The 21,269-nt window shown below is 49.4% G+C and overlaps 2 protein-coding genes across 5 annotated transcripts in view; both read right to left on the reverse strand.

The window, feature by feature from the left end:
- Positions 1-21,269, reverse strand: part of CR1 (complement C3b/C4b receptor 1 (Knops blood group)) — a 75,659-nt gene that overhangs the window by 31,509 nt on the left and 22,881 nt on the right. The window contains 10 exon segments of the mRNA XM_069771840.1: positions 441-623; positions 1,052-1,243; positions 2,227-2,309; positions 3,045-3,141; positions 3,896-4,081; positions 4,198-4,336; positions 20,085-20,167; positions 20,492-20,680; positions 20,790-20,918; positions 21,041-21,100. Of these exon segments, the coding sequence (XP_069627941.1) occupies positions 441-623; positions 1,052-1,243; positions 2,227-2,309; positions 3,045-3,141; positions 3,896-4,081; positions 4,198-4,336; positions 20,085-20,167; positions 20,492-20,680; positions 20,790-20,918; positions 21,041-21,100 (1,341 nt within the window).
- Positions 5,797-16,668, reverse strand: CD55 (CD55 molecule (Cromer blood group)). Of its 4 annotated transcripts, none has more exons than XM_069771038.1 (15): positions 14,699-16,666; positions 14,109-14,300; positions 13,264-13,455; positions 12,933-13,029; positions 12,679-12,764; positions 12,049-12,240; positions 11,384-11,455; positions 10,777-10,800; positions 10,020-10,083; positions 9,729-9,839; positions 9,272-9,463; positions 8,897-8,992; positions 7,509-7,625; positions 6,424-6,613; positions 5,797-6,266 (listed from the first exon to the last, which is right to left on the reverse strand). In XM_069771038.1, the coding sequence occupies exons 1-15, from the start codon at positions 14,790-14,792 to the stop codon at positions 6,246-6,248; spliced, it is 1,740 nt and encodes a 579-aa protein (XP_069627139.1). In that variant the 5' UTR covers positions 14,793-16,666; the 3' UTR covers positions 5,797-6,245. The 4 variants fall into 4 exon arrangements, 3 of the variants coding, with proteins under 3 accessions (XP_069627139.1, XP_069627138.1, XP_069627140.1); XM_069771037.1 differs by having other exon boundaries at positions 10,777-10,803; XM_069771039.1 differs by lacking the exon at positions 5,797-6,266 and having other exon boundaries at positions 6,470-7,234; positions 10,777-10,803; positions 14,699-16,668.

A 21,269-nucleotide genomic window follows, 5' to 3' on the forward strand; every position in this document is an offset into this window, starting at 1 on the left:
AGCTTCTGCAATACAGTTTGCATACAACCCATTTAGCAAACAGCAGCATATATCACAGTTTGCTTAACCAGAGAAAAGATGGAGACTGGGTAGCATCTCTGTCTCAAGAGATGCACCTTCATTGACCACCAACCCAACCTGTAGGACCTCGATTCAGCTGAGCTCAGAAGCCAAACATGCCCAACAGGTCTGGAAGCTGGTGGAGCTAGCCTGTCAGGTATCTCTCCTTTCAGTGCTTTTTTGGATCATTTGCTCTTCATAAATAAATAGCTTCAGGTCTAAATATATAACTGGCCTGGGCTGCCACGCTGAGGACGCAAGCTGGCATGCTCTGCAAGGGCATGGCTACAAGTGCACAAGGTTCAGAAGCTGATCTGCTCAACAGCTCTTAGACCTACTTCATCGCAATTGCTCAAGGAAATAAACTTGTTTGTACTCACTTGGGTCACATGTTGGCAGAGGTGGCTTCCAGGTACTGTCTGCTTCACAAGTAACTACACTACTACCATTCAATAAATGACCAGGATTACACTCAAAGGTCACCGTATTTTTATACGTGTGTGCAGTGCCAAAGCCAGATAACCTTCTCCCGTTTTCCACTTCTGGATTTTTACATGCGACCACTGGAAGTGAAGATAAGACAATAAGAATATTTATTACAAGAAGGAAAAGCCCTGCGGATGCATTACGCGAGAAGCTTACTAAGAGAGCTGCCGTCCTTTCACTTTGAGAGAGGAAGGTCCCTAGTGGGGTGCAAGTACTCTGTGAACAGAGATGTCATTAAGAAACTGCACACGTGACAGCTTCATTTTGCATTTGCAGGAAGCCCTGGACATGGGCAGGGAAAGGGAGGCTTTCTGTGGGCTGAAGAATCCATTAAACCAAGCCCTGTCTCTGACCACGACTTGGGAGACCACTGCGTTTAGCTTTCTGGGAATCCTTTTAGACTCAAATCAACATTCTCATGATTGGCAGCCCATTGGGAAAGTACGGATCTGGAGAAGGATAAGAAACAAAGTCAAAAGAATAAGCAGACAAAGAAAGCGTTTACCTTTGCATTCAGGGGCTGGACCGCTCCATATTCCCTGGAGGTTATCATTCACCGTACAGTGAATCGTGGCATCTCCAATAAGAGAAAAACTGTTGTTACACCTGTAGGTTACAGCCATGCCAAAGGTGAAATCTGTGTTCTCATTGATGAGCTGCCCATTCTTGATCACAGGAGGTGGTAAACAGGAAATAGCTGCATGGGAAAGCAACAGCAAGAAAACACAAAAACATTTCCATCAAATATAAAACTGAGGTCTAGCTACTTAAAAAAAACAAACCAAACGAAAAAAACCAACCCAAACCAAAAAAACCAACCCAAACAAACAAACAAAAAAAAATTGAAGAAAAAACAGGGAAGCAGCCCTAAAGCAATCATCTCAACCTAAAGTCTTGAATGCGCCTTTAAATTCTGAATGTTTTCCAGGTTTTTTTTTAAATGGATAAATGGTAAAACGGCAAAACAGCATCTGTTGTCCAAGAGGAAACACTACAGAAGAGGCCTTCTGGAGGCAATAAACATGGTCTCACCAAGCAGTTTGGGACCCTCACCTACTGTTGATGGCATTTCCTACCTTCGTTGTGGTAACAAGAATAAGGCCAGAATACCTATTATAGCAGCAAACCACCTAAGCTATCAGCAGCTGATGGTCAGGCCCATCCCACAGGATGCTAAAAAGGTCCAAATAGCACCACCAAAACTCTTGGCATTTATCTCCCCTTTGAAATTTGAGATTTTTGATGTCCAGTCATGTCTGAAGGCTTCCCACTCCCGGTCAAGCACAGCTCTTGATCCACAATTCAGCAACAGTTGCCTGACAGAAAACACAACAGGAGTGATGCAGCGTCCGCACCAGCTTGGCAGAAAGCTTGCTGTGCTGAGTGCCTGTGCTGGGCAATACCAACAAACAGCCCTGGGAGCTGCTTTTCTCACAGATCTGACTACAAAGCTGCTGCCAACATCCACAGATCCCCCTTAGTATTTAATTTTCATTCCCAGCTCCACCGAGAGTGTTTGTCTGGAGGAAGGGTAAGCAGTCAGTCTCATTAAAGGCTAATGTAATTTGCATTAGGTGCCAAAAAGACAGTATCCACCTGGCATTCCCCAAACTAACAGATATATAGTGATACAATCTTTTTTAGGAAGAGATGTACACAAAACATTTAAGATCTGCTTACGGTCACAGTATGGAACATGATCCCAAGAAACTTCATTGCCTTTAAGTACACATTGCGCAGATGGCTTCCCAACTAAGCGGTACCTAAGAAAAGAAAAGGTTGAGTCTCTGAAAAAAGTGAAGAAAACTTGGGAAATTCAGAAAGTTGTACAGTTTCTAATGGTATTCTCTGGAGGAGCTGAACCCCAGGGGAAAAACAGCTAGCCCTCCTATAAAATACAATTTTCTCAATACCTAAAGAAATGCAATATATGACGCGGCTAAAGGAAACTTAATACTTGCAGTGGGTGGATACAAGCTGACAGGACCACGGGCAAGACAGCATCCCTACCCTGAGTCTGTTCAGGCCCGTGCTGTGCAGTGGTAGATCCAAACAGCAACTTATTTTCTGAGCAGAGCTAGGTGTCACTGACGTACCTGAACCGCTCTCTTTCCCTCTCGCCCTGCTGCCAGCATCCCCAGGACACCGCAGCCCTCTTTTCCTGAGACCCCTTAGCTAAGACGTGGACAGCCGGACCCATTGCACTATGGCAAACGCTGAATTACTAATGAGCGCCAACAGGAAAGAAACAAAATTCTTTGCAAAGCAACCGAAAAGCAGTCTGCAAAGACCACTTTCTCATGCCCGGAAGAGAATGTTTTGACAGCAAGAGCAGGAGAGAGCCTGACTCCCACAGCTCCCCGCTCCGAACATCTCCCGCCGTGCCTGTGCTTGCCAAGACAACAGCCCCCAGCTATTAAAAGCCTCCGAGTCTCCCACGGGTGCTGTCTCCCAGCCTCGGCTCCGTTGACTCACCAGGAGCCTGGCTCAATGCTTACCCAGCGTTACAGGTGTAGGTTATTGTCACCCCAAACTGGAGGTTGGTCATGTAGTCAAAGTCGCCATTCATGATATCCGGTGGACTGCAAGACTTCCCTGGAAGGGCAAGTGATCGGCATTAGCTTTATTTTATAGCAGGATCGTCAAATGCAGGTGACAGTGCTGTTCAGTGTCATTACAGACTAATTGACCACTTATTGGGCACCTGACTTCCCTCATGAGCAAGTACCAGCAATTTCAGAAAAGATAAAAGATCCACATCAAATTCTGTGGAACTGAAAGTTAAAACACAAATAAAAAGGAGATAAGAGCACAAATAGAGCTAAGGACAAATAACAAAAGCCAAGGTTTATACGCTTACTGAGAAAGGCAACTCATAAAGACCCCAGTGGGCTCGGGGCAGATGTCTTGGTCCATAGGAAAGGAAACAGCGAGAAGGAGAAGGGGACGGGGAGGGACCCACTGACCTCCCTAGGGCCAGTACAGGTGCATTACCATGGGGACAACAGGCTCCCACAGCCTTTTCCACACCGTACATTGCTTCTGTGCGGATGTATTATAGCATTTACACTACATCACGAGATGGTAAAGTCATTAAAAAGGGCAGAGGTCATCTCCCAGAGATTAGCGTTTCTACGTGGGAAGGGCAACCCCGGGCAGGCACGCAGGGCGCATGCTTGTTCCCCACTGCCCCCAAAACCAGTAACCCAGGGAGCATCCTTCCATCCTTCTCAACTGTGCTGAGCCGCGAGTGGGCTCTGGGGTACAGCAGGGGATGCACCCCCTCCGACCACCCCCCCCCCCCTCCGGATCCCAGGAGCCCGCACGAGGGGGGGGGGGGGGAACCCACCGATGCAGAAGTCGGGGGTCGCCATCCAGGTGGAGTTGGGGAGGCAGATGACCAGGGGGGACTTGCCCCTGGCCACCGTGTACCCCGGTCGACACGTGTATCTCAGCGTGGTCCCCACGGCGTAGGACTCCTGCAGGGGCTGGGGGGGCTCCGCAAAGACAAACCTCGGCGGCTGCTCGCAGTCACCTGCGGGCAGGGGGGAGATGATGGCGGGGGGGAAAGTGGGGGGGGGGGGGGGCTGGAGCTCGCTTTAAGCCCTTCCCCACGCAACCCCAGCCCCACGCAGCCCCGGTCCCGCTTACCCCAAGCGCCGGGCAGCACCAGCAGCATCGTGCAGAGCCAGCGCACCTCCATGCCCGTTCCCGTTCCCGTTCCCGGTGCCGGTGCCAGTACCAGTGCCAGTGCCGCTCCCGGAGGCGGTGCGCAGCGCCGAGCACGGCCCTTTCCGGGGCGGCCGGGGGCCGGGCCGACGATTCCGCATCCTCGTCACTGTTATCGCAGTCCGAGAGACGAGCCGGGCGCGGAGGAGGAGGATTAGGATTAGGATTTTTTCCGGCTGTTGAGGGTCAACGGGGGCTTCAGCTCCGCCGAGCTCCGCGGGCGCGGTGGCTCCCACGGCGCGGCCGCTTTTTTCTTTATCGGGTACGAAGCGATGCCGCTTAACAACGGCGGCAGAGCGGGGGGGGGGCGGCTGGCGCTGGGGGCCCTTTCCCGGTTTTTTTTTTTTGCCCTGACGGCCTCCCCCCCTCCCCCCCCCGGCCGGTGCCACGGAAAGTTTTTCCCGGGGAGATGAGTAACCCGCCACGCCATCTGCATGACTTATCCTAAGCCATGCTGTAAAAGCACGGGAGTGTCTGCCCTGGGAGGGGATGCTTGTTCTCGGGCGGTCCACCCATCGCCCTTGCCCTTGGCCCTCATCAACTCAAGGACAGGACGAGGCCACCCCAGGCTCCCCGTGATTTCGCAGCGCTCGGAGGGCGATTGAACCACCGCTACACCTGCGTCGCGCCATGCCTACGTCTTCTCTTCATCGCACCTCTCCCTCCGCGTCAGCTCGGTGAGGCTTAGGGCACGCTGGGGGGACCGCTTGGCACCCGCGGAACAGCCCCTGCTGCCCCCAGCCCCAGGCTCGAAGGGACGCTCAAAAGGGGACGGTGAGGGACGGCAGCCAGGGCACGGGGCGCCTTAGATGCCCAGATGGCCGTTGCCTCTCCCTCTCCTCAAAGCAGCACCAGGGTTGCACCCATCGGCACAAGCCCACGGAAACGTGCTGCGTCCCAGTTTGGTGACAAATACAACAGCAGAATCAGATAACTGCACAGCCCCTGTCTGTGCTACCTGTAGTGCTGCCTGTCTCCCGCCAGAACACAAATAAACTCAATCTCTTGGCAAACACCAATAAAGAAGAAAGGCAATTTTTACAGCTTCTGTGTTATGACTATTAATTCTGTCCCCACGTCAAAGCAAAACGAGGAGCACAAGCCAGCAAACACCAAGCGGGGAGCAGCTAGTTTAATCCTCTGAACTCCTTGCTGGAGCCGCACCCTGTTGTTTTTGGGCACAGAATATGACCGGTCCAAGAATACCTGGGGTTGGCCAAGGGGAAGGTCACACCTGGAGAGGAGCGCGCACCTCACTGATACTGCCTGGGGTGGAAATGGGCTCCGCTCCAGCAGCAGTGCCTCGCCTCCGTCATCACAGTTCCCAGGAAAGGCCAGGCACGCTGCTACAGACAACAGTGCAACACAACAGCAGCAATTATCTGAGCAGCACCAATTACCTGAGCAGCTGATTACATCCGGCGAAGAATGAGAATGCAAAATCATTTAAAGTGCTCTGTGAGAAGGTTTGATTAGTAAACATGAAAAAAACCCAAACCCAAGCCAGGATACCAGTATGGCTTATTTTATATTCCTTTTAATTACAAAACAGTTTTACTATAAATACTGCAATTTTCACACTCGTATCTACACACTGGTAAAGGAACCTCAGTAAAAAAGTAGTTTTAAAAATATAAGTGAATGTTGCAAGATTGTGCAAAGAGAGTGTTTACTATGAAATGATTTTCCTAGTGGAAAGAAACGTTTACTGAATTTTTAAAGCCTCACTTTAAGAGCTGCAGAAATAGTTTTTCCGTACCAAAACAAATTAAAACGTAGACATTAAACCAACACCCAGCTGGATTTGAAGTATGTTTGATTTTCCTGCTTCTTCACAAAGAAATTCTTGATTGTGAAGTCAGACACTGGGCTTCAGGTTGCCTTATTGCACTTAGAACATCATCCCTGACATCAGGAGTTAGTGTAGCAACTCTCCCTTCTCTCCGACCACGTTTGTGCCGCTAAGGATGCTACAGCTGTCGCCATTTATCCTGCAACAGGGAAATGAGCAGTTAATTAGGGTTTACTGCTGCGCGCTGCAGCCCCTTGGGTTTGGGAGGAATGACCCGTGGAGCCTCTGGTTTGCAGGTGCTGGGCCCCCGAAGGGCGTTTTGGGTGCCCCCCGCGCAGGTCCCCACTGTTGAGTACCTGGCAGAGGTGCGCGTGGGTGGGCGCCGTGCAGACGGGGCAGACGTGGCAGCTGGGGGTGCAGCGTGGGACGAGGTGAGCCGGGGTCCCCTCTCTGGCCAGGGGACACACGGGGCAGCTCGCCGTGTCGCGGTGGATGAGGGAGAGGTGCAGCCGGTCGGCGCAGAGAGGGCAGACGGGACCCCGGGGGCTGTGGAGAGAGAGCCGGGGGTGAGCCCCGACGGGTTCGTGTCAGAAAGTGCTCCTCGCCAAGCCATACTGCACAGGCTCTGGCACCCGCAAAAGCTAGTTTCATTAACAATTTCAAAAATACTAACTTTATAAACTCAGACAAGTAGTGATTCATGAGTGCAGAACTGAAATGGCTCCTCCAGGGTTAGGGCTAATAGCAAGCACTCGTGGGAGCAGCATGAAGTAAATTATTGGTAAAAAGAAGTACATACATACAAAAGCTAAAGCAGGTGGATGCACACCTCAAACCATGTTTGCTTTAACCAAATATTTATTTGAATTTGCCTCTCTCAGTGATGACTCTGTTAAGGAAGCTTTGTGGGCCTGAGAGAGCACAAGGCTCGCGTGGGCAGGTGTCAAAAAACCTCCTGAGCGTACAGCATCACTTTGCTCACTTCGTCACTGCTCTGCCCCGAACAAACTAGCCATGCCTAGAGATGGAAAAAGCACTCAGCAGCTGGGTAAACAGAAGGCCCACGCTGCAGAGTCTCTTACAGCACTCAGGTTCTTTGCTGCTTAACTGAAACCAGAGCTCCATCATGGGCCAGCGAAGACGTGAGGCCGAGCCAAGTGAGGACAGCTGGGAGAACAAGCTGACTCAGAGACGCCCAAAGAAACCGCACAAGCGTTTTCCAAATAAACCTCACACCAGTTCCACCTCTCTTTGCTTGCAAGCAGGTACCACACCTTTACCCCGATACTGAGCTGTAAGCAAGCGGAACCACATTTACACACCTCTGTCATATTTGTATTTTTAAGTTAAGCGGTTAACTCTCAGTTTTGAGGACGTTCGGTGCACGCCGCGGTGCCCGGCTGCCGAGAGGAATCTCCTGCTCCGGCCGCAGCGCACTCACCCCTCGTCCTGCCGGCGGGGCCCCCCCGGTCGCTCCCCGGGTGCCACGGGACGGCTTTCGCACTGGCCAAGGTGAGCGCGCAGCCAGCTTTCACAGGTGGGACAGACGTGATGGTTGCTGTGGAGAAGCACCGTTGAGGATGTGCATTGAGTCTCTCGAGGGAGACTCAAAAATCGCCGTGAAGTTGGGCACCTCCGGCTTCCCTGGTACTGAGGAACCGTCCCAAGCAGGATGAAACCCTGGAATTAGCTCTATCACAAACCTCCCTTGCTTTGCTAAAGTGTACAAGATGTTTCTGTGCCTCTTTACAGCTAGGGCCCCGGTTCCCACCCTCACCTCATCAAACCTGCAAACCCAATTACGCTGCAGTTCAGCGTTGCTCTCACAGAGCAGAGGGGAAGCAGAGAGGGCAGCTCTGGGCCGGCCCTGCACGCTGAGCGCTGCGGGCAGCGTCGGGGCACGGCAGCGTACGCTGCAACTGCCAGAAAGCAACACGAGTAAAGAAATACGAGAAACACGTGCACGTGCAGAATGCCTTTTAAAAGCACCGAAAGAACAAAGCACAAAAATTGCCCAGAGCTCCTTTGTTTTAGGGGGGGAAAGCAGAGAGGTTAGTGTTTTAAAAGTACGTAAATGCTGTAATACTCAACACAGGATCAAGACAGGAAAGAGGTGGTGTCGTGGTTTAACCCCAGCCAGCAACTAAGCACCATGCAGCCGCTTGCTTACTTCCCCCACCCAGTGGCATGGAGGAGAGAATCGGAAAAAAACAGTAAAAATCGTGGATTGAGATAAGGACAGTTTAATAGAACAGAAAGAAAGATAACAACAACAATAATAAAATGACAGTACTAATAAAAGGATTGGAAGATACAAAAACAAGTGATGCACAATGCAATAGCTCACCACTTGCTGACAGATGCCCTGCTAGTTCCTGAGCAGCAATCCGCCCCCAGGCCAACTCCCCCCAGTTTATATACTGGACACGATACCACATGGTGTGGAATACCCCTTTGGCCAGTTTGGGTCAGCTGTCCTGGCTGTGTCCCCTCCCAACTTCTTGTGCCCCTCCAGCCTTCCTGCTGGCTGAGCATGAGAAGCTGAAAAGTCCTTGACTTAGTATAAACACTACTTAGCAATAACTGAAAACATCAGCGTGTTATCAACATTCTTCTCATACTGAATCCAAGACACAACACTATGCTGGCTACTAGAAAGAAAATTAACTCTATCCCAGCTGAGACCAGGACAGGTGGGAATAAACAAGGAGGTGTACAATACCCTTATTTTCTACCCAAATAAATACTGTTCTACTCTACTCTGAAATTATTTTTATTCAAGTCCACTGTGGCATCTGTGTGTTTTTAAGTGGAAGATGGAAGACAGACCTTTCGTGGTCCATGGGCTGCTCTGCCTCGCTCTGCTCCGGAACAGCTTCGCCTGTGCCGTCAGCCCTCAGCACATCTGCAGCTTTGGCAGGAGAGCTGCACGCAGAGAAAGAGGGAGAAGACAACCTGAATCCACCCGAACGCATGGCTTTCCGAGAATGACTACTGCCCTACGGAACCGCTTTTTCCTAAATAGCAAATACTTTCTACCGCTAAAACTGGACTTAAAGGAACCGAAGGAATTCAAACTGCAAAACCCGCTCTAGCCGTGTACAGGCGCTTTCTCCCCCGCAAGAAGCTCCCCTTTCCCCCCACTTTGCTTCCCATGGACCCGTGCAAGGGGAGCGGCAGCAAGCGCCCGGTCGGCCACGGTACCTCACGCCTGTCGGGTTTCGGCTCTCCCCGGCGCCAATGCTGAGGACCGAGTAGGTGCGCGGCGTGCCGGGCCGGGCGCTCAGCCAGTCCTCGCAGACGGCGCAGCCGCCGCGCGCGGGCTCGGCGCGGGGGGCCAGGGCGGCGTGCAGCTGCTCTTCGCAGGTGGGACACACGTGGCAGCTCGTCGCGTGGCTGCGGGCGAGACAGAGATGGGGGAATCCCTCCTGCCCGAGCCCCGAGAGCAGCTGGCGAACACCAAACCCTCGCGTGAAGCAGCCGTCGCCTCTTTGGCGAGCGGCGTGTTCATCGCAGAGGCAGAGGCGCTGGCATTTGAGTCAAAAACTACATAAAGATGTGCCGTGCCCGTGTGGCGTAGCTAGAAGTGACACCAGTGAGATCCGTGGGTATAGTCGGCAGAGTGGCACAAGGTTTTGGGCAGGTGAACAAGCAAACCTACCAAAAATAGGAACGCCACAGCATGGGCTGCTTCTCATCGTCTGTTATCTTTGGGTGCATCGGTGGATCCCTTCCCTTCATCTCATGCTTTTGTAAATGCATATTATAAGACCTGAAGAGACAGAAAGGAAGAAATTCATAGAACAAAAAGCAACTTAGCAACATGGAAAGATAGTACCAACCATGCAAATATATACTGAAGGTGATTACTGTCACTTAGAGCTTAAAAGGAAATACCCAATTATCCTTAGGGAAAGTTATGATTTATAAGGGGCAGCTTAGGCTCACTTACTGGTTTTTATTGTCTTTCCATTTCACGATGATCCCAGTTAGAATTCCAAGGGCTATTGCAGCAACTGAAAAATAAAGAAATTTAAAACAAAACAAAACAAAAAACAAATTTGGTATGTAATTTAAGTAAAATACTGCACTTTGGTAAAAGACTGGCAGCAAAATTCTCTGCTCTGGGGCTGCCTGTCACCACCCAGAGGCTTCCGCTCAGCCGGAATAATGCAAACCCCCTCTTGTGTCTCTGAACACAGAGCACAGGAACCGCTGCTAAGTGTGGTGCCATGCTGAACTTGTTAAGGGTGTGATCCTCATTTATTTAGTGCTTTTATAGACAGCCTCCTGTTTCTTTTGTATTTTAAACATACCATTTTTAGTACTTGATCTCTTTTGCAACAAGGATGTCGCAGGCTTCACCGACCTCTCATCTCTCAATGTCTGCCAAGGCCTTTTAAAGGAACTTTATCAATTAAAGAGTGACAGGACGTACAGTTTTTGGTTGGCTTCTTACACTGGCTTCTTTAGCTTCTTTCATTTCATATTCAACTGATGTAATGTTTTATACTAAGACATAGACAATCCATCCAGTTGCTTGCAATGCTGCTGCATTACCCAACAGCAGAGAACCCCCTGAATCCTGACCAGAGACGCTCAGTACTAGGGCAGTGAAATGAATAAACCAAAACCACCGACTCCAGGTATCTAACAGCAAATAACAGCTTTGGGTTAGGAAAGTATATTTTCAATTTTAAACTACTTACCAATGCAACTAGGGATGAGGATACCTGCTAGACAAGAAGAAAATTGATGTTAAAAAAATGAAGCCAACAATGCTGATAACTAAACAGGGAAGCTCCTTATCTTTGCCCACAGAACAATATTATTCAAACCCAGATAACCGTAACACTGCTGAGAAGACAAAATGCTGTAAAACAATGTCGTTAACTACACACATATCATTATGCTCATCTTGAGTCCCTCGCCCCACCTTTCTCCACTAATGGAGCTGAGGTCCGTAACTCCAGGCTACCTCCACCCTCAGCAACGTCCAAATACAGCCAAGATAATGTCTGTGGTTTCTACTGAGATGCTTGGCTGCATGGAGGGAGATTCCAGCATCAAAAATCCTACCCTGTATCATATCAGCTAAGGAGTGACTCAGCTGGGAGCAGAGAGAAAAGGGGATTAGACCAGGGAACAAGGCTGTGCAACCCCCTTAGAAACTGGAACATGGACCCACCAAAAGAAATGAAGAAGGCACAGTGAAAGCAGAAATCCAACAGTGTGTGGAGTCACAGGCATCCAATGTGGGTGCAATTACAGCAATTAAAAGGACTCTGAGGCAGAAAGCATCTCCTGAACTCTTACCTAGCCAGTAACGATTCTCTGCTATATTCTCTTCCAGGGGTTCAGTGTGGTTTGTCACTGCTGTAGTCCTCACTATATAGAGAAAAAAATAAAGGAAAACCACTCGAAATTATATTTTATATAATTCTCCATTTATACATAATATATATAATACTTCAGTGAGGAGTAAATGTAGCATGGGCAGGTGACTTGTGCATCGGTGGCTACAACAGTGAGAGCTGTGGAAGAGTCACACAGGGAGCTCTTGGTGATAATACAAGCCTTATGGATAGAGGGGAGTCTGCTGTCCTGCTTGGCTGTATTGCCCCGGTGTTGTTGGACATTAGCTATAAATCCATTCCAAGGTTTAGTCCACCAGCTTTGCAGTTAGTGATACACTTCACACATCGTTTATTAAAATTCTACCTTTTCCTCTTGAAGTGAAAAATGTAAAACTGTGTACGATTGTGCTGACGGTGTTCTTCAGCAGAGCTCGGCACCTTGCAAAGCACAGACTTGCTAACCATCACTGCTGTAAGCAGATGCTGCTCCTCTGGCAACAAACCCTACAGGAATGCCTGTCCAAACTGGGGTCCTTCCCTTTCTGAGGGAAGGGAATTAGGACTAATTAACTGCACAGCAAGAAAAACTACTCAAGAACAGGATGATTATCCAGCAACGCTCACCCCTGCATTCGGGAGGAGGTCTACTCCAGATGCCATCGACACTGTTCTCCGTTGTACAACGCAGAGTTTCATTTCCCACAAGCTGGAGCCCAGGGTCACACGTGTACAGTACGACTGAGTTGTACGTGAACTCCCTACTGTTGCCGTCGTGCTTTCCGTTGGGAATAGCTGGAGGTGGAGGACAAGAAATAGCTGGGGGAGAAAAAGAAAAGAGTTCAGGAGGTGACCGCTGGGATGCTCTTCTCCACGATGTGAAGAGAGGAAAACCCAAGGGCTGCTTGCACACAGGCTGCATTGCACCAGTCGCAGGAGCAGGGGCTGAAATGGGAGCACTGGCCACCCTCTCGGCACGCAGTTGCTTTTAGGTGCCTCCCAGCCTGCTGTCCTGCATACACAGGGGCAGCGGCAGCTTGCAGGGACACCAAGGCCCCTGGGTTGCTCATTTATGTCAGTCTTTCATGTGCAGAAGGCACCAGCGATGCTGCTGGCTAGTCCCTGCTTTCATCATGCCAGCTGGCTCCCTTCCAGAGGTACTTACCTGACTTGGTTTAGTAAAACCAACACACAGTTCAGTATTTCTGAGTTGGAATATTTGGTATTTCCAGTTGAGCTGTGGCCAACTTCACTTACCCTGACAAGCTGGAATTTGACTCCAGGCAACTCCATCTCCCCTTAGGGAACACGAGATGACATGTGACGCTCCCTTTAATGTGTACCTGCAGAGGTAAAGGGCACAACCCCAAATCAGTTTGTTGTCACCAACCAAGAACATGTCACCCCACAGAAGTGCCAAGGACTCGACAGGCAGAGCCCCTTGTCCCGGCTCGCACACCAGTGACTGGCCAGGTCACTGGGATGCAGTGGGCAGCTGGCTTCACACTCACCCATGGTTACAAACTACATCTGCTCTTGCACCAAACAGATGACCATTTGTAATAACCTTGCCATGTTCTGGATTTGCTGGAATACCACAAGATTTCCCTAAAAAGAATAAGATTATCCTTGGGATGCTACAAGGATGGGGGAAAAACCCACAGACATACTTTTTGTGACAGTATAGCAGTGTCAAACCAGGCATCTGATGGTATTTCATGCTAAATGTCTTTAAAAAAAGTGATCCTAAAATACAAATCAGACATGGCACTCAGAACACAGTGCTGCAGATGCAGCTGTGGGAGGACGCTGGAGAAAATGAAACGACGTGGAGACACTCACTCTGACACAGCTCGGGGACTTCTGACCATGTTAAATTGTCAAAGCAAGTGCTGGTGGGCAGCTGGTCTGTGGTATTCTCATAGCCTGAGCGACAATAATACTTCACCGAGACACCAACAGGATAAAAGTTCTGCATCCCATCTTCTTGTGATATTCTAGCGAAACGCACACGTGGCGGGCCAGGACAGCTACCTAGCAACAAGGAAGACAACCAAAGTGTACAGTTACAAAGTAAAAATAACAATATTTTGCATTCGACTATGTATAAACATAAATCTAAGTGATAACACACAAGCCTCCCTGAGAATAGGGATACAACAAATATTTTTAAGAAGGTGATTGGTAATTTGTGTAATTCAAAAATATTCCTAGATGACTATTTAATGGAAAAAGATTTTAAATGTTAATATTTGCCCTCTTTCAATCATTCACAAGTGCAGTGCTTACCTCCCTTGCCAATTCCGCCAATGAAGCATTTGAGGTGGGGAAGTGCAGCCAGTTCTCACCGTGGAGGTTTGCAAATCCCCAATGCCAAACATTCCCCCTTAGTTAGCTCTTGTGTCAGCAGTCAGCTGTGCCAGCGCTCGCCACTACAGCTCTGCTCCTCTTTCCTCTGCTTCTCCAGGCTACCCATCTATTTTTATTAACACACAAGTGCTCGCACGTGGCACCAACAGACTAAGCAGAGTTAGGAAGAAGGAACAGCGAGACATTCTGACCCGCAACTCGATTGTGTGTCACTTTGAATGGAGAAACCCTTGAAACAGCGATTGCTAAAGCAGTAAATGTTTTCATAAGCAGCGTGCGTCTCTAAGCAACTCGTTTCAAGAAAGTGAAATACTTACGACCACAAAACTCCGGGAGGTTGGACCACTGGGAGTTTGCAAGGCACTGTATCGTATCTGACAGCAAGGGACGTTTCACATAACCTCCGAGGCAGCTGTACCTTACTTTGGAGCCGACCTGGAAGCTTCCCCGATGTTTCTCATCCTCCGGGGGCTCTGCATGTGTTATATTTGGCAACGGCCCACAGTCACCTGTAGCCAGATAAACCTGGATTTAGTGGGGCTTCTGCTGCCTGCGCCAGCTCCCCGGGCAGCGCACAGCCCAGAATCATAGAATCATTTAGGTTGGAAAAGACCTTCACAATCATCGAGTCCAACCATCATCCATGCCCTAACCCATGTTCTGGAGTACTTCGTCTATGCACTTTTTGAATTCCTCCAGGGATGGGGACTCGACCGCTTCCCTGGGCAGCCTGTTCCAATGCCTGACAACCCTCTCAGTCCCCACGAGAGCACACGCACCCACGACACGCACCCAGCACAGCGGAGCACACGGAACCCGCACCCACCCGCACGGAGCCCACCCGGGGGGGTGACAGGGCTCACCGAACTCCCCCCCACCCCCCACACACACTCCCCCGGGGACTCACCCCACGCCTCGGGCAGCAACACCAGCAACACCAGCAGCACCAGCAACACCAGCAGCAGCGTGGGCAGGAGCGAGCGGCGGAGCCCGGAGCCCATCGCTGCCGGGAGCGGGCAGCGAGGATCGGGCAGGGAGCCACGGCGGGGCGGGGAGGAAAGAGGGAGGGGAGACGCTCCCGGAGCCGCAGGGAGGGGGAGAGCTTGCTCAAGAGCACGCGTGGGTGCTGCTGGCACCCGTGGGCTGTGCGAGGCGGCGGCGGCTCCTTTGGCCGCAGGGTTCGCGGCTCCCGAGGCGTGGAGCCCCGTTCCGTGCTCCCTGCGGTCTCATCCCCGGGAAATGCTGTGATGAAAGTCTTACCGGCGGCTGGAAGCGGGTGTGGGTTTAAATTGAAGCACACGGTTCTCCTCACGCCTGCTCCAAGAGACATGCTCGGCATTCAGAGGAATGCGGTCCGGCTCTCCAGACACCCGCTGCCTCCGGCTCTCTTTCAAACTCCTTCTCTGCACCTTCCACTAAAGCCACCCCTGCCTCCAAAGCCATCAAGTCCCAAAGGAAAAGAAAAAAAACAAAAAACAAAAAAACAAACATAAAAACCCAAACAAAACCAACCAACCAAACAAAAAAACCCAAGAAGGGCAGCATCTGGGTCTTGTCGGCTCCGGCTGTGAACCCTCCAGCATGCCCCAAAGCCGGGAGGAGTAGAGAAGGTCCCCTTTGTCCCCCAGCACTGGCTCTGCTGCGTGCAGGGACGAGAGCTGCATCTTCATCGGTGCCTTCTGTCCTCTCCCACAGAGTCCAGCCCAGGGAGCCCAGCGCAGTGCAGCTCAGGGGCACCAGCCCCCCCCCCCGATCCCCCAAACTGTCTTCAGATGTCACCTGCCTGACCCTAGGAGCAGACCTCCGTGAAGAGCTTTTTCTGCAAAAAGAGAGGAGAGAAGGTGGCTTTCCTCCAGCCTGAGGGGTGCATGGGAGAGCAGAGGGCTGTTAATCAGCCCCACTTTGAAGCTGCTAATTAAGCTGTTTCTATTAACACCTATGCACAAAAGAAGGCCGTGGGGATACCAGCATTTCCACTGTAACTCTCCCAGTTAGACACAAAACTCTTCGAAGGAGACGCTGCACTGCCCGCAGAGGCTCGGGGATGTCCTTGGGCCCAGCCAGGCATAGGATCTGTGGCTTTGGCTCCGTGACTGCATGGGAAAGCAGAGCCGCTCTTGGACCCCTGCCCCCAGGACTTACAGGGAGAGCCAAAGGAAAGGCTGCGGCTATATCTGCTGTGTCATCCCGCTCTGCTGAGCTGGGCTGCCAACAAGGGGGATGTGTCACCCTAACCCGAGGAAAGGGCAGCCAGCAGCAGCTTGCCTGCCTGCGCCTTCCTGCCTCCCTCTGTTTGCCTTTGTTATCCAGGAAACAGTGATGTTTCCACTGAGAAGCTCAAAGTTATTGTTTTGGGGTTGTTTTTTTTTCCCCACTTCATTTCCCTTTCCAGTACAATTTAAGCTCCAAGCATATGCAACAAAAGCATTTGCAATGAGGCCAAGAAGCATTTTCTTAAGGGAGGAGTCAAGCAGCCTGGATAATGTATTCCTTTAAAATACTTGTGAACATGCAGACAAATGACATACAAGTCACTGGTCACCTGAGGTCTGAATTGGGATGGTGGCTGCATAATGCAAAAGGGAGTTGTTACCAGGAAAAAATATATTTTAAATGCTGGGAAATTCTCTCGTAATAGCTTACAGCAGCGACCCTGGCACGGGATAGTGAGATGTCAAGAAGTATTTGGCAAAGAATTCTTGTAACATCGAGCCTCCTCAGGGAGCGGCTTGGTTCGCACTTACATCAGAAGAACCGGCCGCTGTAGTTTCAACTCGGTGAAATCCCCCTGCTACGAGCTCAGATTAACCCCTTGACCCAGGCTGCTTTCCTACCTGAGGCCACGCAGGAGACATCTGTACCTGCCGAGACCGTCAGGCTCAGACCAGCCCATCCCTCTGCCTCTCTGCCACCCACCCTTGCTGTCCCATTTTGCCCTGTATTGCCCCAGTAACCGACTGAGCACCGAAACCTCCCAGGCAGGAGCTGCCCCAGCAGCTGAGCCCTGAGATAGCAGGTCCGCATCTGTGCAGCTGGAGCCACCGAGGGCAACTTGCTTTATCTTGCTCTGACATCCCTTCCCCATGCTGCAGAAATCAGGCCAAGCAGATGGCGATGGCAGAAGCGAAAACACGCACAGAGGGGACCCTGACCCGTGCTGCTCTCTGCACCTACGCTGCCAGGCTCGGACTGGAACATCGTGAGGTTTTCCAGCAAAACCAGCCAGGAAAAACAGGGGTTGAGCTGCTGGAGTTGCTCTTGGCTTTCCGCAGAAACCCTCCCTTGGTTCCCTGTCCACTCCCACGCACTCCTGCATCCCCGTGCCGAGCAGCAGCCTGGGACGTCGCCCACAGCTCCCAAAGCCTTTTTGGGACAGACCCCGCAGGCTGCCCGGGGGAGCCGCAGCAGAGGGGCTGCAGAGCTCGTGTCCAGGAAGGCTAAATGGGATTAAGGCAGGTATGCATCGCTCCAGCTTTCTTTTTCAGACCACTTGCTAGAAACACTCACATTCCCAAACATTACTGCATGGATTTTCTTTCTTTCTTTCTCTCCCCCGCTTTTTTTTAAATCAAGTTAAACTTGTGTAGGAGGCCATTTAGAAAATATATAAGGAAGAGTGCTGATAAAGAACTGATTGAACAGCAAATCTGACCATTATCAAGATATCTCTAAAAGCTGATACCTTCCTGAAAAGAGCATAAAATAAAAGGGAACAGCAATCAGTTGAATTCACAGGTTATCCTTTATAAACAATTACCATTTATTACTAAATGTAAATAAAACCCCAGAATGGCACCTAAATATATGGCAGTTAGTGTGCTGTATAGGACAAAGACTGTAAGCAGCCAATAACATAAACCTGACATTTCCAGTTTCTCTGTTGCAGTATGACAATGCTGGAGAGTTACGTTTAGCTATTACTTCTGTGTGTCTGTGCGGAGTTGATGTGCTCACAGACTGCAGCATTACAGAGCTGCCTTCCTCTGTTTGGAAAGCAAAAGTAGCTCCTTTACAGTATGAGGTTAGTAGATACCCAGACCACTCACGGCTTTTATTTTTCATGTAATCTGAACAGAAATATAAACTGCAAAGAATTTATGTCTGATACAAAAAAAAAGTTTTTGCTAAAGAAATTGCTTAAAGTACTAAAAATATAAATTCAATTTAGCCTGTAAAATACTATGATTTCCTAAAAGAAATGATCTCATAAATCTGCAAGACAAGGAAGTCAGTATTTTGCTTTCAGCTCAACCCTGCTGGCAGCTACCATGGGTGTATCTGCAACCAGACCATGCTACAGCCAGAAATTCCTAAGTTAAGGGAGTAGCCCAGTTCAGCAGAGAGATTTGGGTCTTTTACAGCCTGTCCTGTGAGTCTGTGTATTTACAGTGACTGTTATGGCAGCACATCGGAGTTGCTAGCGAGCAAGGAAATGGGTGGTTGTGGAAACACCGAGTCCGACGAGTCGTGACGTAACCGAGCTCTGTCAGAAATTCTGCAGAAGGCCTGGGGGGTTTCTGAGAAACTTCCCAACTCCAGCCTGAAGAAAGGCTGGTCAGGTCAGCCTGGAATCGTAACTGGATTTGGGATGTTAGGAAGAAACCGCTGAAAGAGAAAAACTCGGGAGAAGGAACTGTGGGAATTAGCCAACTCTTGCATAAGTAATTTTCAATCAATTTCTTGGAACATTAAAACATATCACAATTCAAAAAATACATTATGTACATGGGACAGACTTGATCTAGCATATTCTCTGTTTTAAAGCAAAGCGTCAGAGTCCTAACAAGTACGACCATTGCATAAGACACTTTAGAAACAGAACACGGTGAAGGGTTTACGTGCTTCATGCTTTCAGTACTATTTTTGTTTTAAAAGATAACAATATATTTAGATAGGTGGGATCTCATTTAACTGCGTGTCTTGTCTACATCTGCAGTGAGATGGCAGGAAGAGCAGCATGTGCCAGTTGTCTTTGCAACCATGCAAGGAAAGTGCAAATGCCTCCTCCCAGGGTTCCTTCTATGGGGGTCCTTTTGTCAAAGCATCACTGGAGGAGGGCAGACCCATCACAAATAAACTGCTTCAAAACTGCAGATAAATCTTTCTGTGCACTTGCCACAGTCCGTATACGCAGCCTGGGGGAAGGAAACATTCACGTGAAGATTAGCCTGGCTGTATCTTCAAGGAGAGTGAAGCTTTCTGCCCAGATTTTTAAAAACCCACCAGGTTTGGGGGTGAATTTTAGCACTGCACTTTAGAAAGGCCCCAAACAATTCCTCCTTCAAACACTAGAGGCTGTTTCCAGGCAGCGTTCCATTTTCCCCCATCTCATCCCTTCCTCTAGCCTTCTGCTACTGAGGGGCTGATTTTACAGGACCAGTGTTTTGGAGCAGGAGAGCCAAGCTGCTGAAGTACAACACAAAGTGGCATTCCTCACACTTGAGATCATGCGTCAAGCTGCTGCTTTGACACCATCTCCTGAAGAAGTGCCAAGAGTAAAAAGAGAAAAATCAGCAGGAAGAGATTTTTAAATCGATCCTCAGTCTGAAGTTACATAATAGAGCAAAGTAGAAACTTTTAGGCAAAAACAAAGGACAAAGTTTTCCCCTTTTCTTCCATGTTGTATGATCCAGGATCCTTCTAGCCTTCATTTGTTCCTAGCAAGGGCACAATGTCACCACACTTCAACTCTTTTAAGGCCTGCAAAGCCCTTCTCGGAGCCCTTTTCCTACACTGATAACACTGCGACGTCTTTCCTACAGACACTTCCACAAGTGCCCAACCATGCAGCCCGTTACCCTGCCTTTAACCCCGCAAGTGGGATTCTTTGATTCCTTGTTTAACAGTCCAGACAAATACCTTGGGGTTTCGGTCCCAGCCGTCAGCCTGGCGATGCTAGCAGGTTGGAACAAACCCCACCTTTGCCAAATGATGCAGGAAATGGGGAAAATCCCTCCTGGCCACGCTGCACTTGCAGTGGGGGCATTTCTGGACCTGGGCTTAAGCACCTGCCTCGTCACACTCATGTAACAGCCCCGGGCTCAGCACGTTCACACACAAAATCCACCACCACAGGGGTGACAGATTTTCTGGTTTTGACCCAAGAGACATGGCTCAGGGATGGGCAAGTTCAGCTGGACTTTAACACCAGAGAAATGCTTTTCATCCAGTCTCCAGCTGGGTAGCGAGACCCTCCAGCAGGTGTTTTGTCTTTATTACTTAACATTACACACTTATATTTCCCACCCAGACACTGTTTTCAACACAGCCAACACTCACCCTTTTTATTTGTAAAATAACCCTTTGCAACGGATGGGGAATCTGTTGTAGCAGCACTTCTGCCATGTCCAGCTTCTCCTGGCTGCCCACGACCTCGCTGGTGTGGAACAAGGTTAGCGTTAGTGCATTGCCTCTCACTGCTGGAACAAGGACAGAAGCCCTGGCACTCTTAAGGCTACGCGGTACAAACTTATCTCTTGCTTTGCAATATGGCAAAAAATGAGTTAAAATCTGTAATAACGCAAGGGCAAGGAAACAATTGATACATGAAAATACATTTCATACAAAGCAAAGCTTTTTTAAGAGGGGGAGGCCAATGCAGTCAAACCTGAGCTTGGAAGCAGATGTCCAACCAGCAAAAAATATAAATTATACAGAGAAAACTTATATAAGAAAAGAACATGACAAAAAAATCACTCACTTCCACAAAATGATGCAACTTTAGACCGTTTTAAGTTTTCAAAGCAGCCGGCTTGTGGGAGGATGCCAGAGATGCCCATGTACTTTGGAAGACACTTGGCTCCTTGGTTTGTCCCAGGAGAAAAGTAGTTTTGGGTTTTGTACAAAGGTACAACGAATCTGAATGCCGAGGTAGCACAGCTCCTTGACACTGAAAAGAAATGTGGGAAAAAATGAAAACTCCAGCTACAGGACTGGCAGTAACCAGTGAGTCCCATCGATGAGTTCCCCCGAACTCCAAATGAGCCTCCAGGACTGACCTGGTGTCCTGGAGAAAGAAGAAGAGTGGGAGAAGGAGATGGTATTTTGCAGTGACTTTTTGTATAGGCTGAGCTTCATTTCCCACTTGAAAGACTTCTTAGATGGTTGGATGCCATTTCCACGGGAATCTGAAAAGAAAGAAAATCGTGGTGTGAAATTCATTGAGTGGCTTTTTCATAGAAGTGTGATAATCAAAGAAGCAAATTAAGCTGGGAAATGTGGGACTTAATGTACAATCTTTTCAACTCACTTTGGGGAGGAGGACTCCTTTCCATTTCTTTTGCTCCAAGTTTGACAGACGTGCTTTTCTCTAGGGTATAAAGAGTAAGTATTGCTAGGAGCACTACGCCTTTCTTTCCCAGACTGTACATTCCTTATTCACTTTAGCAGCACTGCATTTTTTCTCTTTAAAATTGCAGTATGACTTACACCTGACATGTCCTGTACTAAGCTTTCACAATATTTTAAGCTGGTGCATA

This window comes from Haliaeetus albicilla, chromosome 26 (genome assembly GCF_947461875.1).
Source record: "Haliaeetus albicilla chromosome 26, bHalAlb1.1, whole genome shotgun sequence".
Lineage (NCBI taxonomy): Eukaryota > Metazoa > Chordata > Aves > Accipitriformes > Accipitridae > Haliaeetus > Haliaeetus albicilla.